Genomic DNA, 12,764 nt, shown 5'->3' on the forward strand with positions numbered 1-12,764 from the left:
CGTGTGTGTTCGTTCCTCTCCCATGTCCCGGCCATGGTCTGTATATCTGCTAGTAGTTAGTCCCATCCATATGGATGTGTTTTTTTATCCAGCTGAGTATTTATAGAACAAGTCCTGGGACTGACTACTACTAGATACATGTACTATGAGAGGGTTATAGGAGATAACAGGATAACATGGCTGTACCCGGCCTCAGGGACAATCCCCCCCCCCCCCCCCTCACCTGGCTGGGAGGAGGACGACATAGTGCAGGTCTATGGGTTCATCGGGTAAGTGACGGGGCTCCCCTCTGTGGAGCTGTCGCGGGGGGAGAGAAGGGACGGGGGCCCCCTATGTGGAGCTGTCACGGCCCCCCTCTGTGTGGAGCTGTCGCGAGATGGGGTAAGTGACGGGACCCCCCTCTGTGTGGAGCTGTCGCGGGGTGGGGGTAAGTGACGGGCCCCCCTCTGTGGAGCTGTCGCGGGGTGGGGGAAGTGACGGGCCCCCCCCTCTGTGGAGCTGTCGCGGCCCCCCTCTGTGGAGCTGTCGCGGGGTGAGGGAAGTGACGGGCCCCCCTCTGTGGAGCTGTCGCGGGGTGGGGGAAGTGACGGGCCCCCCTCTGTGGAGCTGTCGCGGGGTGGGGGAAGTGACGGGCCCCCCTCTGTGGAGCTGTCGCGGGGTGGGGGGAAGTGACGGGCCCCCCTCTGTGGAGCTGTCGCGGGGTGGGGGGAAGTGACGGGCCCCCCTCTGTGGAGCTGTCGCGGGGTGGGGGGAAGTGACGGGCCCCCCTCTGTGGAGCTGTCGCGAAGTGGGGGGAAGTGACGGGCCCCCCTCTGTGGAGCTGTCGCAAAGTGACGGGCCCCCCTCTGTGGAGCTGTCGCGAGGTGGGGGAAGTGACGGGCCCCCCTCTGTGCAGCTGTCGCGGCCACCCTCTGTGGAGCTGTCGCGAGGTGCTGGAAGTGACGGGCCCCCCTCTGTGGAGCTGTCGCGAGGTGCTGGAAGTGACGGGCCCCCCTCGGTGGAGCTGTCGCGAGGTGCTGGAAGTGACGGGCCCCCCTCGGTGGAGCTGTCGCGAGGTGGGGGAAGTGACGGGCCCCCCTCGGTGGAGCTGTCGCGAGGTGGGGGAAGTGACGGGCCCCCCTCTGTGGAGCTGTCGCGAGGTGGGGTAAGTGACGGGCCCCCCTCTGTGGAGCTGTCGCGAGGTGGGGTAAGTGACGGGCCCCCCTCTGTGACGCTGTCGCGAGGTGGGGGAAGTGACGGGCCCCCCTCTGTGGCGCTGTCGCGGGCTGGGGAAAGTGACGGGCCCCCCTCTGGAGCTGTCACAGCCCCCCCCCCTGTGGAGCTGTCGCGGGGTGAAGCGACGGGGGGGCCCCCCCTCTGTGGAGCTGTTGCGGGGCCCCCCCCTCTGTGGAGCGGCGGGGCTTCCCCTCTGTGGAGCTGTCGAGTGGTGGGGGTGGGGGGAGCAGCGGGGCTTCCCCTCTGTGGAGCTGTCGTGCGGGGGGGGAGCGGCGGGGCTTCCCCTCTGTGGAGCTGTCGTGCGGGGGGGGAGCGGCGGGGCTTCCCCTCTGTGGAGCTGTCGTGCGGGGGGGGGAGCGGCGGGGCTTCCCCTCTGTGGAGCTGTCGTGCGGGGGGGGAGCGGCGGGGCTTCCCCTCTGTGGAGCTGTCGTGCGGGGGGGGAGCGGCGGGGCTTCCCCTCTGTGGAGCTGTCGTGCGGGGGGGAGCGGCGGGGCTTCCCCTCTGTGGAGCTGTCGTGCGGGGGGGAGCGGCGGGGCTTCCCCTCTGTGGAGCTGTCGTGCGGGGGGGGAGCGGCGGGGCTTCCCCTCTGTGGAGCTGTCGTGCGGGGGGGGAGCGGCGGGGCTTCCCCTCTGTGGAGCTGTCGTGCGGGGGGGGGGAGCGGCGGGGCTTCCCCTCTGTGGAGCTGTCGTGCGGGGGGGGGGAGCGGCGGGGCTTCCCCTCTGTGGAGCTGTCGTGCGGGGGGGGGGAGCGGCGGGGCTTCCCCTCTGTGGAGCTGTCGTGCGGGGGGGGAGCGGCGGGGCTTCCCCTCTGTGGAGCTGTCGTGCGGGGGGGGAGCGGCGGGGCTTCCCCTCTGTGGAGCTGTCGTGCGGGGGGGGAGCGGCGGGGCTTCCCCTCTGTGGAGCTGTCGTGCGGGGGGGGAGCGGCGGGGCTTCCCCTCTGTGGAGCTGTCGTGCGGGGGGGGAGCGGCGGGGCTTCCCCTCTGTGGAGCTGTCGTGCGGGGGGGGAGCGGCGGGGCTTCCCCTCTGTGGAGCTGTCGTGCGGGGGGGGAGCGGCGGGGCTTCCCCTCTGTGGAGCTGTCGTGCGGGGGGGGAGCGGCGGGGCTTCCCCTCTGTGGAGCTGTCGTGCGGGGGGGGAGCGGCGGGGCTTCCCCTCTGTGGAGCTGTCGTGCGGGGGGGAGCGGCGGGGGCGAGCGGGAGCTCCCCTCGGTGGAGCTGTCGTGGGGTGGGGGAAGTGACGGGCCCCCCTCTGTGGAGCTGTCGCGGGGTGGGGGAAGTGACGGGCCCCCCTCTGTGGAGCTGTCGCAAAGTGACGGGCCCCCCTCTGTGGAGCTGTCGCGAGGTGGGGGAAGTGACGGGCCCCCCTCTGTGGAGCTGTCGCGGCCACCCTCTGTGGAGCTGTCGCGAGGTGCGGGAAGTGACGGGCCCCCCTCTGTGGAGCTGTCGCGAGGTGGGGGAAGTGACGGGCCCCCCTCTGTGGAGCTGTCGCGAGGTGGGGGAAGTGACGGGCCCCCCTCTGTGGAGCTGTCGCGAGGTGGGGGAAGTGACGGGCCCCCCTCTGTGGAGCTGTCGCGGGGTGGGGGAAGTGACGGGCCCCCCTCTGTGGAGCTGTCGCGAGGTGGGGGAAGTGACGGGCCCCCCTCTGTGGAGCTGTCGCGAGGTGGGGGAAGTGACGGGCCCCCCTCTGTGGAGCTGTCGCGAGGTGGGGGAAGTGACGGGCCCCCTCTGTGGAGCTGTCGCGAGGTGGGGGAAGTGACGGGCCCCCCTCTGTGGCGCTGTCGCGAGGTGGGGGAAGTGACGGGCCCCCCTCTGTGGCGCTGTCGCGAGGTGGGGGAAGTGACGGGCCCCCCTCTGTGGCGCTGTCGCGAGGTGGGGGAAGTGACGGGCCCCCCTCTGTGGCGCTGTCGCGGGCTGGGGAAAGCGACGGGCCCCCCTCTGGAGCTGTCACAGCCCCCCCCATGTGGAGCTGTCGCGGGGTGAAGCGACGGGGGACCCCCCCTCTGTGGAGCGGCGGGGCTTCCCCTCTGTAGAGCTGTCGAGTGGTGGGGGTGGGGGGAGCAGCGGGGCTTCCCCTCTGTGGAGCTGTCGTGCGGGGGGGGGGGGCGGCGGGGCTTCCCCTCTGTGGAGCTGTCGTGCGGGGGGGGAGAGGCGGGGCTTCCCCTCTGTGGAGCTGTCGTGCGGGGGGGAGCGGCGGGGGCTTCCCCTCTGTGGAGCTGTCGTGCGGGGGGAGCGGCGGGGGCTTCCCCTCGGTGAAGCTGTCGCGCGCGGGGGCTTCCCCTCGGTGGAGCTGTCGCGCGCGGGGGCTTCCCCTCGGTGGAGCTGTCGCGCGCGGGGGGGAGCGGCGGGGGCTTCCCCTCGGTGGAGCTGTCGCGCGCGGGGGGAGCGGCGGGGGCTTCCCCTCGGTGGAGCTGTCGCGCGCGGGGGGGAGCGGCGGGGGCTCCCCCTCGGTGGAACTGACGCGCGCGGGGGGGAGCGGCGGGGGCTCCCCCTCGGTGGAACTGTCGCGCGCGGGGGGAGCGGCGGGGGCTCCCCCTCGGTGGAACTGTCGCGCGCGGGGGCGGAGCGGCGGGGGCTCCCCCTCTGGAGCTGTCGCACGGGGGCGGAGCGGCGGGGGCTCCCCCTCTGTGGAGCTGTCGCTGTCGCGCGGGGGGAGCGGCGGGGGCTCCCCCTCTGTGGAGCTGTCGCGCGGCGGGGGCTCCCCCTCTGTGGAGCTGTCGCGCGGGGGGGAGCGGCGGGGGCTCCCCCTCTGTGGAGCTGTCGCGCGCGCGGCGCCGGGGCTCCCCCTCTGTGGAGCTGTCGCGCGGTGGAGGAAGCCCCCTCTGGAGCGAAAGAGCATTTGCCCCAGCTAGCTGACTATGCGATTTGTGGACATCGCGGATACATGTAGTAAAAAAATGGGTTTCCTCAAATTGGGCTTTTAAATGGACCACAAACGGTAATCGTAAAAAAATAAAAAGGTATTAATATATTTAAGACGAACATAAATGATAACAATTCTAAAAAGGTAAAAGCAAACACACAATGTTGTGGGCAGATGTGAAGCCCGCTGAAAGGGAAGCCAGAGAGCTGTCAACCAGCAGCATCAACGCGATTCAAAAACAGTGTAGATCTTCAGGGACTGAAAGGGCTTGAAACTTCCAAAGCTGTAACTTAAGTCTCAAATGTAAACGTTCCACCGAACAGCAGAAATGTCTTAAAAAGTGAGGTGGAAGTGATCTGTCAGAGCTACGCATGGATATCGGCCAGAGTGTCATGGACCATGGTAGTTCACTTGTGGCCCAGTAAGCACTTAAGAGGAGTGCATTTGGCCAAGGAGTTTCACTGCAACATATCTCAGATTTGCAGGGACTTCAAAAAGTAGAGGATATTTGTCACCCAAAGGCGTATTGTCAGTGATAGGCAGTCTCAGTCTTTGTATATGCCCATCCAAAAATCACCAGCCAAATGTATAGAGGTCTATCCTATGGCTCAGGGCCTCAGTCTTCCACAAGGAGTGGGATCATGTGGCTCCTTCCGTCTGCCAGGCCCCGCTCTTTCCGTCTGCCAGGCCCCGCTCCTTTCACTCATTGGCTGACTGACTTTGACAGCGGCAGCAGCAGCCAATGGTGCCACACTGCTGTCTCAGCCAATGAGGTGGGCAGTCGAGACACCCTTGCAATATCACTGGATAGAGAGGGGACTCTGGTAAGTATTTGGGGGGGCTGCTGCTGCACACAGAAGGTGTTTTTTTTTTTTTTTTTATCTCTGTGCATAGAATTCATTTTTGATAACAAAAAACCTTCTGCTTTTAAAACCACTTTCAGGGCCAGTTCACAGCAGATGCAGTTCTGTGCACTGTTTTTCTGCACATAATACATGCACATTGTTTTCCATGTATTCCAATGGCTCTAGTTCACTCCATGCAGTCAGTTTCTGCACCGAAAACTGACCTGAAACTGACTGCAAGGTGTGAACTAGAGCCAATGGAATACATGGAAAACACTGTGCATGCATTTTTAGTGCAGAAAAAAAGTGCCCAGAACTGCGTCTGGTGTGAACTGTCACGAAGTGTTTTTGGCCCTCATAGACCTGCACCTCAATGGGAACATAGGAAAACACTTGTATATTGCATGTCCCCCCCCCCCCCCCCCCCCAGGAACTCTTCCTCTGTTAGTTAAAGATAATTAAAATATTTTGCTATACACTGGTAGCGCTGCATTTTCCTCTTCAAGTACACTTTTTTGCATCATTTTAGTGATCTATTTAAGGATAAAGCCTGCCCCTTTTATTCAGAGGGAATGTCTTTTGAAATATGCAGAATTGCACTTTAACACGATCTTGCCTCTTGCCCAGCCTGTATATTGGATGCCTGCTCATCAGGTGACAATCTCACGGGTACAGGTGGGCTTAGCTGTTGGCTTTTGTTGAGGTGTACAGATCAGTAAAAGTGCTGCTTAGTCTTCCAAGGCATCACATTTTGGGGAGAGATGGACTGTTTTTGAAACGGCTAATAGAGCTGATTGACGGTAATGCTATGCTCACATGTTTGAGGAATGTAAAGGTTTTATAATCCCTTCATGGACCTAATTTAATTGTGAGAATTGTTTTATTTTTTTACAGGTGATCTGGTTGATATTCCCACCTGCCTAACAAGGTAAATACAATTCTTCATGATACTATTCAGGCTTTGATATCTATTTTGTACTCTTGAATGATGTGAGGTGTTTTTTCCCCTTCATCTTTACAGTCCTGATGGTGATTCCATAAAAGTATTTGTAAGAATCCGGCCACCTGTCGCGGGAAACCTGGGCAGTGATGGTGACCAGGGGCTATGCCTCTCTGTACTGTCTCCCAAGATGATTCGCTTGCATTCCAAACCTGAGCCAAAGGTCTTTACATTTGATTACGTGGCAAATATGGATGCAACTCAGGTTTGTGTGCTTATCTTAAAGTGAAGTCTGGATTTTTAATTTTTATTATATATTTTTTTTGTTTATTATTAAAATGGTAAACAATGGTTTTGCATGGAGCAATCCTGAACCTCCTCTTCTGGGGTCCCCCCGCCGATACTTCTGGCCCCTCCTCTTCTCAGTGTGCCCCTACAGCAAGCCGCTTAGAGCCGGTTCACACTGCGGGCAAGGCGACACGACTCGCCTCGCCTCGCCGCGCTCTGGCAAGTCGCCCCCGTTCTGTACAATGGAACCGTTCTGAGAGGAGCGACTCGAGTCGCTCCGACTCAGAAAAAAGGTTCCTGTACTACTTCTGGGCGACCTCGGGGCGACTTGCATTGACTTCTATACAGAAGTCATCTGCAAGTTGCCGCTGAGGTCGCGGCGAGGCAAGTCGGTGTCGCCTCGCATCGCCTGCATTGTGAACCGGCCCTTACGATGGGGTCACATGTATGCTAGCTCCTGATCTGCATCTATAAAGCTGTGCTCCATAGACAAACCCATCACGGCTTGGCCCCACCCAGCCCTCCTCACAGCATTTGATTGACAGTAGCCAATGGCTCCTTCTGCTGCCGGAGTCCCTGTGAGCAGAGGAGGAGAGGGGAAAGAAGACTGCAGCTGGGCACAGTGCTAGATCCCTGACAATAGAGCTGCATGATTTATTTATTTATTTTTTTGCTTTTATAGATTCATTAACCACATGTGGAGTGACACCCTAAAAAAAAAAAAAAAAAAAAATTAAGATTTTTTATTTTTTTTTGCTTACCTCTAAATGCCTGTTGCTAGGGGGTCCCTCGTAGTCTGCCTCCTTCAGCGCCTGAGCTCTTGACGTCACTTCCCTCTGTGCAGGAAGGGAGATCAGCTCCACCCACTCCCTCTTGTCAATCATCTGGGACACGTCTCGGTGATTGCGTGGCCAATCGCGGCGCCGCATGCACAGTGGGTGCCCAGATGGGAAGGCACAGCCGGGCGCCCACAGTTACAATGCCGATGCCTCCGAGTGGAGGGGGAGACTAGCGGGGCTTCGATCCCCCACATCGCTGGACCCTTGGAAAGTTAAGTGTCCGATTATTAAAAGTTTGTAGCTGCTGACTTTGCCCCCTTAATGGCCAGGCCATTTTTTGCGATGCTGAGTTGCATCGCTTTAACCACTTCATGCAAATCACCGTACCTGTACGTCGTTTTTTTTTTTACGTTAAATACCGTTATGGCAGTATTTTCAGGAAGGTCGTGCGTTTCTCTTTAAGTTAGAAGTGGTCTATGCAGCGGATTCGCAGCAAGATCACTTTTATCGGTGGCGGGAGAGAGGGCTCTGGATGTCTCTGGTGGCAGTGGAGATGATCACATATGCTCCCTTCCCCCCCACCCCCCACAAAAAGCTTTCTTTTGGTGCCATTTAATCACCTCTGCGGTTTTTATGTTTTACTCTATAAACAAAATGACCAGCCATTTTGAAAAAAAATATATATATATATATTACTATAATATCCCAAAAAAAAAAAAATTCTCCATCAGAAGAAACGATATGGCTCCACTCCTCTGACAGCACAGGGATGTGTGTATGTTTACACACACATCTCTGTCTTGCCGTCCGTGCACAGCCTGTGACCACGCGCATCTGGTCCCCTGCCGTGCATGCTCTCTGGTGGCTGAAAACGGGTAGGACTTACCCGTATGGGATTTTGTCTAGGAGAGCCAGACACAGTCGGCAAGTGGTTAAACATTAGCGCTTGAGCATGTGTTTTCTCTCACTGCCCCCCCCCCCTGCTATTTCAAGCAGCTCCAACTCTCCTTCCAGGATGTTCTAGAAGAAAGGGGGAGGTGATGGTGCCATCTGTCAATCACTCAACTCTTCGTGAGCCACTCCCAGGCCAGAATGAAAATGGGCCTGCCCAAACTTTCCTACCCTGTCCAGAAAATCCTCACTTCTAGCGCTCATTAACTAGAGCATGCTACACATTTCTAAATGAATTGGGATTGCCTCAGCACTTGCCCTATCTCGAAAGGTGTGCTAAGGCCTGATTCACATCTATGCATTTTTACTGCATTTTGCAGATTTGCACTACAGTCCATTTAACATGGTCTCCTATGGAACACGTTCTGTAGTACAAATCTGAAAAATGCAAAAAGCACTAAAATTGCATAGGTGTGAGTTAGCTGGTCAGGCTGAGCATCAGGGGCTAGTTCATTTTGCATAGGTTGCAGGGGGGGTCACTGATGTTGGCCACTTGTTGGAGTGTCGCACACACTTCATTCTCCATTCTTGCCATACAAGGAAGCATCTTCCTGCTGCTGATATTATTATTTCTATTTTTGGGTGGAGTAGTTAGAAAATGGTAAATTAGTACTCTTAATGAGAGATTTTTGGAGCACATGATTTCTTCTTCTGTACTTTAAACAATTTTTTGTTTTGTTTTTGTTTAAAACATTCTCTCCCCCCCCCCCCCTCTCTTCTCTTTATAATTGCAGGAGTCCGTTTTTTCATGTGTGGCAAAAAATATTATCGAATCCTGTATGACTGGTTACAATGGCACTATCTTTGCTTAGTAAGTATACAGCTGGTTCTGTCTAATCCCTTTCCCTTTTTTTTTTTTTTTTTTTTTTTTTTTTTTTTTTAAATAGTTGATAAACTAGCCTTTCCTAACAATGAAGTGCTACTTAACATAACCAAATGTTGACTCAAATGTGCAAGTAAACAGCGAAGCTCATACATTTACAAAACCATGTGCAGAAAATTTTTAAATGTGTGAAAACAATACCATACATCATCCAACCAGGTTGTAAGTAAACAAATTCATGAGATCCGTACCAAATATCATCCAATTAGGTTAGATCATCCAATTAGATTGTAAGTGCCCAGAAAAAAACAAAAAAAGCCACTACAGTTCATGTAGTGAAGTAAAGGTACGTCTTCCAAAGTATCACAAATCTTCCACCATGGACTGCCACCAGAGTATCACCCATGTGTCCAATCGGGTGTCTCCTCACCTGATGCAATGGACCCATTTAAAAAAAATTAAGGTGATCGAAAGCGCTGTAACCACAAAGGCAGCAGTCACAGCCAGGCTTGATTAGTGTGGTGGAGTGATGGCTGCTCTTTCACAGTTGTGTGTTATTTTTTTTTTTTTGATTTTTGTTTGTTAAACCTAAATTTTGCCTCGTAGGGTTTAATTGTGGTGTCCCCATCAGGGAGATTCCCCACTCCACATCACTTATTTTCTTGAAGACAGAACAGAGATTCGAGATCTTCTAAACAGAAAAAAAACTGAGATCAAACCCTGATAAGGTTTTAATGTTTCCCCATTCTATTCATGATTAAAAAAAACAAAATGCCTGGATTCATTGTTTAAAGCTAGTCTTCTCTATATCTGCCAAACTTCTACTACAAAAAAAAGCATTTTGTTTTTATTTTTCTATGAAAAAGATGGACAATGGAGTATGGTAACTTTTGACCATATGTGAGGTGGTTCAAAAGAAATCATCTTGGATGCAGATGATCATGCTTTAGTCTCTCGCGGGATGTTTACTGCTTTTACTATACAAGCATATATGCTGCATCACCTTCCATTCAGTGCAGTGATGGCGACCCTTTTTTAGCCGAGTACCCAAACTGCAACATAAAAACTAAATTATTTCAAAGTGCCAACATCCATTGCCATGCAGCACATCTCCATCACACTGTAAACTTCTAGCACATATTATGTATTTGCTGTCAGCTCACACCTCTCTGTCCGGCCACATCACATCAGTAAGCTAAAGCATATTATACATCACCATGTAACTCACACCTCCTCACCATGCATCACACCCCTCCATGCAGTTCATGGTACACTTTCCTCTCCATCACACATCTGGTACCCCCCCCCCCCTGCTGTGGTATGGCAGTGGTGCAGTGTCACTCATGTAGCCAGTCTTGCTCCCTCTGCCCATACACACCTCTCCTGCTATCGCCATAGCACAGAACATGGTCACGTGGTGTGGCTCATCACTGGCCGCTCTGGGCTTTCTCAACAATGGAATGAAGCGGCTGCATACAGGTGAACCCCCCCAGGGCAAACAAACACCCACTTCTCCTTCTGCGCCAATCAATTGACTGTTCATTCCCTGGCCAAGGGAGGTGATTGGCCAGTCTGTGAGTCGATCCCACAGCACTTTTTCCAAAGAGTTGCCTGCTGAGTCAAAGTGCTATGTGATCTGGAGGAGGTAGGCAGTGCCAGGACAGGACGCTGGGTGCTTTGTCCTCCTAGTGAAGTGTGAGGAGACTTTGTGCCCAGAGCTCCTGCATGCCCAGAGTGGGCTCTGTGGCACACGTGCCATAGGTTCGCCATCGCTGAGTGGATTCTCAATAGGACCAGGCCATTGATGACACAATTTCAGCTAAAGGGCATCAGTGATAGGGTTGGAAGGATTTGCATTTTCTTAGTCTTTACTGCTGGATAGAGCTGTGACTAAAAATATATATCCTTACTGAAATATAATTTTTTGCATTGACATTGAAATACAGATGTCGAATGCAGAAATCAGTCATGGTTGCAATGAATTGATATTTATTTTTATATAATTGTATTAGCAAAATAATATGAAAGCAGAACTCTATGGTCAGGGCGCTTTGGAGCTTAGTATTGAGTTCTCTAATACTGAGAACACCCCAAGGGTCCTTTCACATGGCGTTCTTTCCCCCCTTTTTATTTATTTTTTCTTCTCCTAAATCAATTGGTGGATGAAAAAATGGACATACATATGTCTGATCAGACATATGTCTCCGTTTAAGTTCAGCTTTTCCTTTTCTTCCATTTAAAAAAGAACGTACGAAAAACGGATGTTGGCGGACGACATCCACTGAGTGTTTTTTTTTTTATTTATTTTTTTTTAACCACTTTCAGACCGGACCATTTTGCTGGCTTAAGACCAGACCACTTTTTGCGATTTGGCACTGCGTCGCTTTAACTGACAATTGCGCGGTCGTGCGACGTGGCTCCCAATCAAAATTGATGTCCTTATAGAGCTTTCTTTTGGTGGTATTTGATCACCCCTGTAGTTTTTATTTTTTGTGCTAATAAAAAAGAGCAGCAATTTTGAAAAAAAGCATTATTTTTTGCTATAATAAATATCAAAAATAATAGAAAAAAAATTTTTTCCTCAGTTTAGGCGATACGTATTCTTCTACATATTTTTGGTAAAAAAAAATCGCAATAAGCGATTGATTGGTTTGTGCAAAATTTATAGCGTTTACAAAATAGTTTTATGGCATTTTTATTAATAAAATAGTAATGGCGGCGATCAGTGATTTATTTTTATTTTTTTTTTTATTTTTTTTTTTTTACTGCGACATTATGGCTGACACATTTTTGGGACCATTGTCATTTATACAGTAATCAGTGCTATACAAATGCCCTGATTCCTGTGTAAATGACACTGGCAGTGAAGGGGTTAACCAGGAGGTGGCAGTGTAGGGGTTAATTGTGTCCTAGGGGCATGTTACTAACGGGGTCATGGCTGTGTTAGTGATCACTGATCTCTGCTCCAATCACAGGGAGCAGAGATCAGTGTGACTTGTTGCTAGGCAGAATTCCCTGCTGACAGCTGAATGTTTTAAAAAAAAATGAAAGCAAACCGGTGCAGATTCTGAGGGATTCCACGCCCCCCCCTCCCCCCCACCACATGCCTAAATGTGAAAGAGAAAATGGCTTGGGGTCCCCCCCCCAAAATCCAAACCAGACCCTTATCCGAGCATGCAGGCCGTATGCCCTCAAAGCACTTTGCCCCCTCTTCCGACCACCCTGGCTGGTGTTTGTGTGGGTCTGCAGCCAGGGGGCTTGTCGGAATTTGGAAGGGGGCCCCCAGGTCCCGCCTCCTCCCTCTTACCCCCCCTCATGTGAATGGGTATGCTTTTATAAAAAAAAAAAAAAAAAAAAATTCTCTGAGCTGTCTCTCCCCCTTTTTTTGATCTCTCATTTCTGAACCAGGAAAACAAATCATTGGCTCTCTGGATGCATAATGTAGTGAACTTAGTATTGTGATATGGTATCAAGTACCACAAAACAACCTGGCCCTTGCCCCTAAATATACAAAAAGGGAGAGTCTCTGAAACGTCTCCCATTTAAACCTGCTTTCTAAAATCAAAGTAAACACACTTTTTATGATTGGATAGATAGATATATTTTTTTTTGGTGGCTGCAAGTGTGAGAGCTGTGCTTGGGGTGCCATTAACAATTGGCACCTGCGTTTGTCTCGGCGCAGGATACGCACACAAAATGTGCTTTTCCGGCACCGAATTTTTGTGTGAACAAGCCCTTAGTTGTACATTTTGTGGATTTTTATATTTAATACTAACATGATTTTTTTTTTTCCTTTTTTATTGCAGTGGGCAGACAGGTTCAGGGAAGACCTTTACAATGCTTGGTAAGCAATACACAAGTAACGTCTTCACAATGCTGCAGCCTATAAAAATGTGCATTTCTTTTATTTTATTTATTTATTTATTTTTCCTAAAAGGTGAACTTATCCCTTAACCACTTGCTGACCACCTCACGCCGATATACGTCGGCAGAAGGGCTCATAAGGCAAACTAACGTACCGCACACTGTGCTTTAAGAGGCGGCCTGCGTGCGCGCCAAACTCCGTG

At 52.8% G+C, this 12,764-nt stretch overlaps 1 protein-coding gene across 2 annotated transcripts in view; it reads left to right on the forward strand.

Annotated features, from left to right (window-relative positions):
• The window catches only part of KIF15 (kinesin family member 15), a 162,934-nt gene that overhangs the window by 168 nt on the left and 150,002 nt on the right, over positions 1–12,764 (forward strand). For both annotated transcript variants that reach the window (XM_077491569.1, XM_077491570.1), the window contains exons 2-5: positions 5,811–5,844; positions 5,938–6,121; positions 8,609–8,685; positions 12,504–12,541. In XM_077491569.1, coding sequence (XP_077347695.1) covers positions 5,811–5,844; positions 5,938–6,121; positions 8,609–8,685; positions 12,504–12,541 — 333 coding nt within the window. The remainder of the gene's footprint in view (positions 1–5,810; positions 5,845–5,937; positions 6,122–8,608; positions 8,686–12,503; positions 12,542–12,764) is intronic.

Source organism: Lithobates pipiens, unplaced genomic scaffold (assembly GCF_037356315.1).
Source record: "Lithobates pipiens isolate NorthernLeopardFrog02 unplaced genomic scaffold, aLitPip1_a1.2 Scaffold_19, whole genome shotgun sequence".
NCBI lineage: Eukaryota > Metazoa > Chordata > Amphibia > Anura > Ranidae > Lithobates > Lithobates pipiens.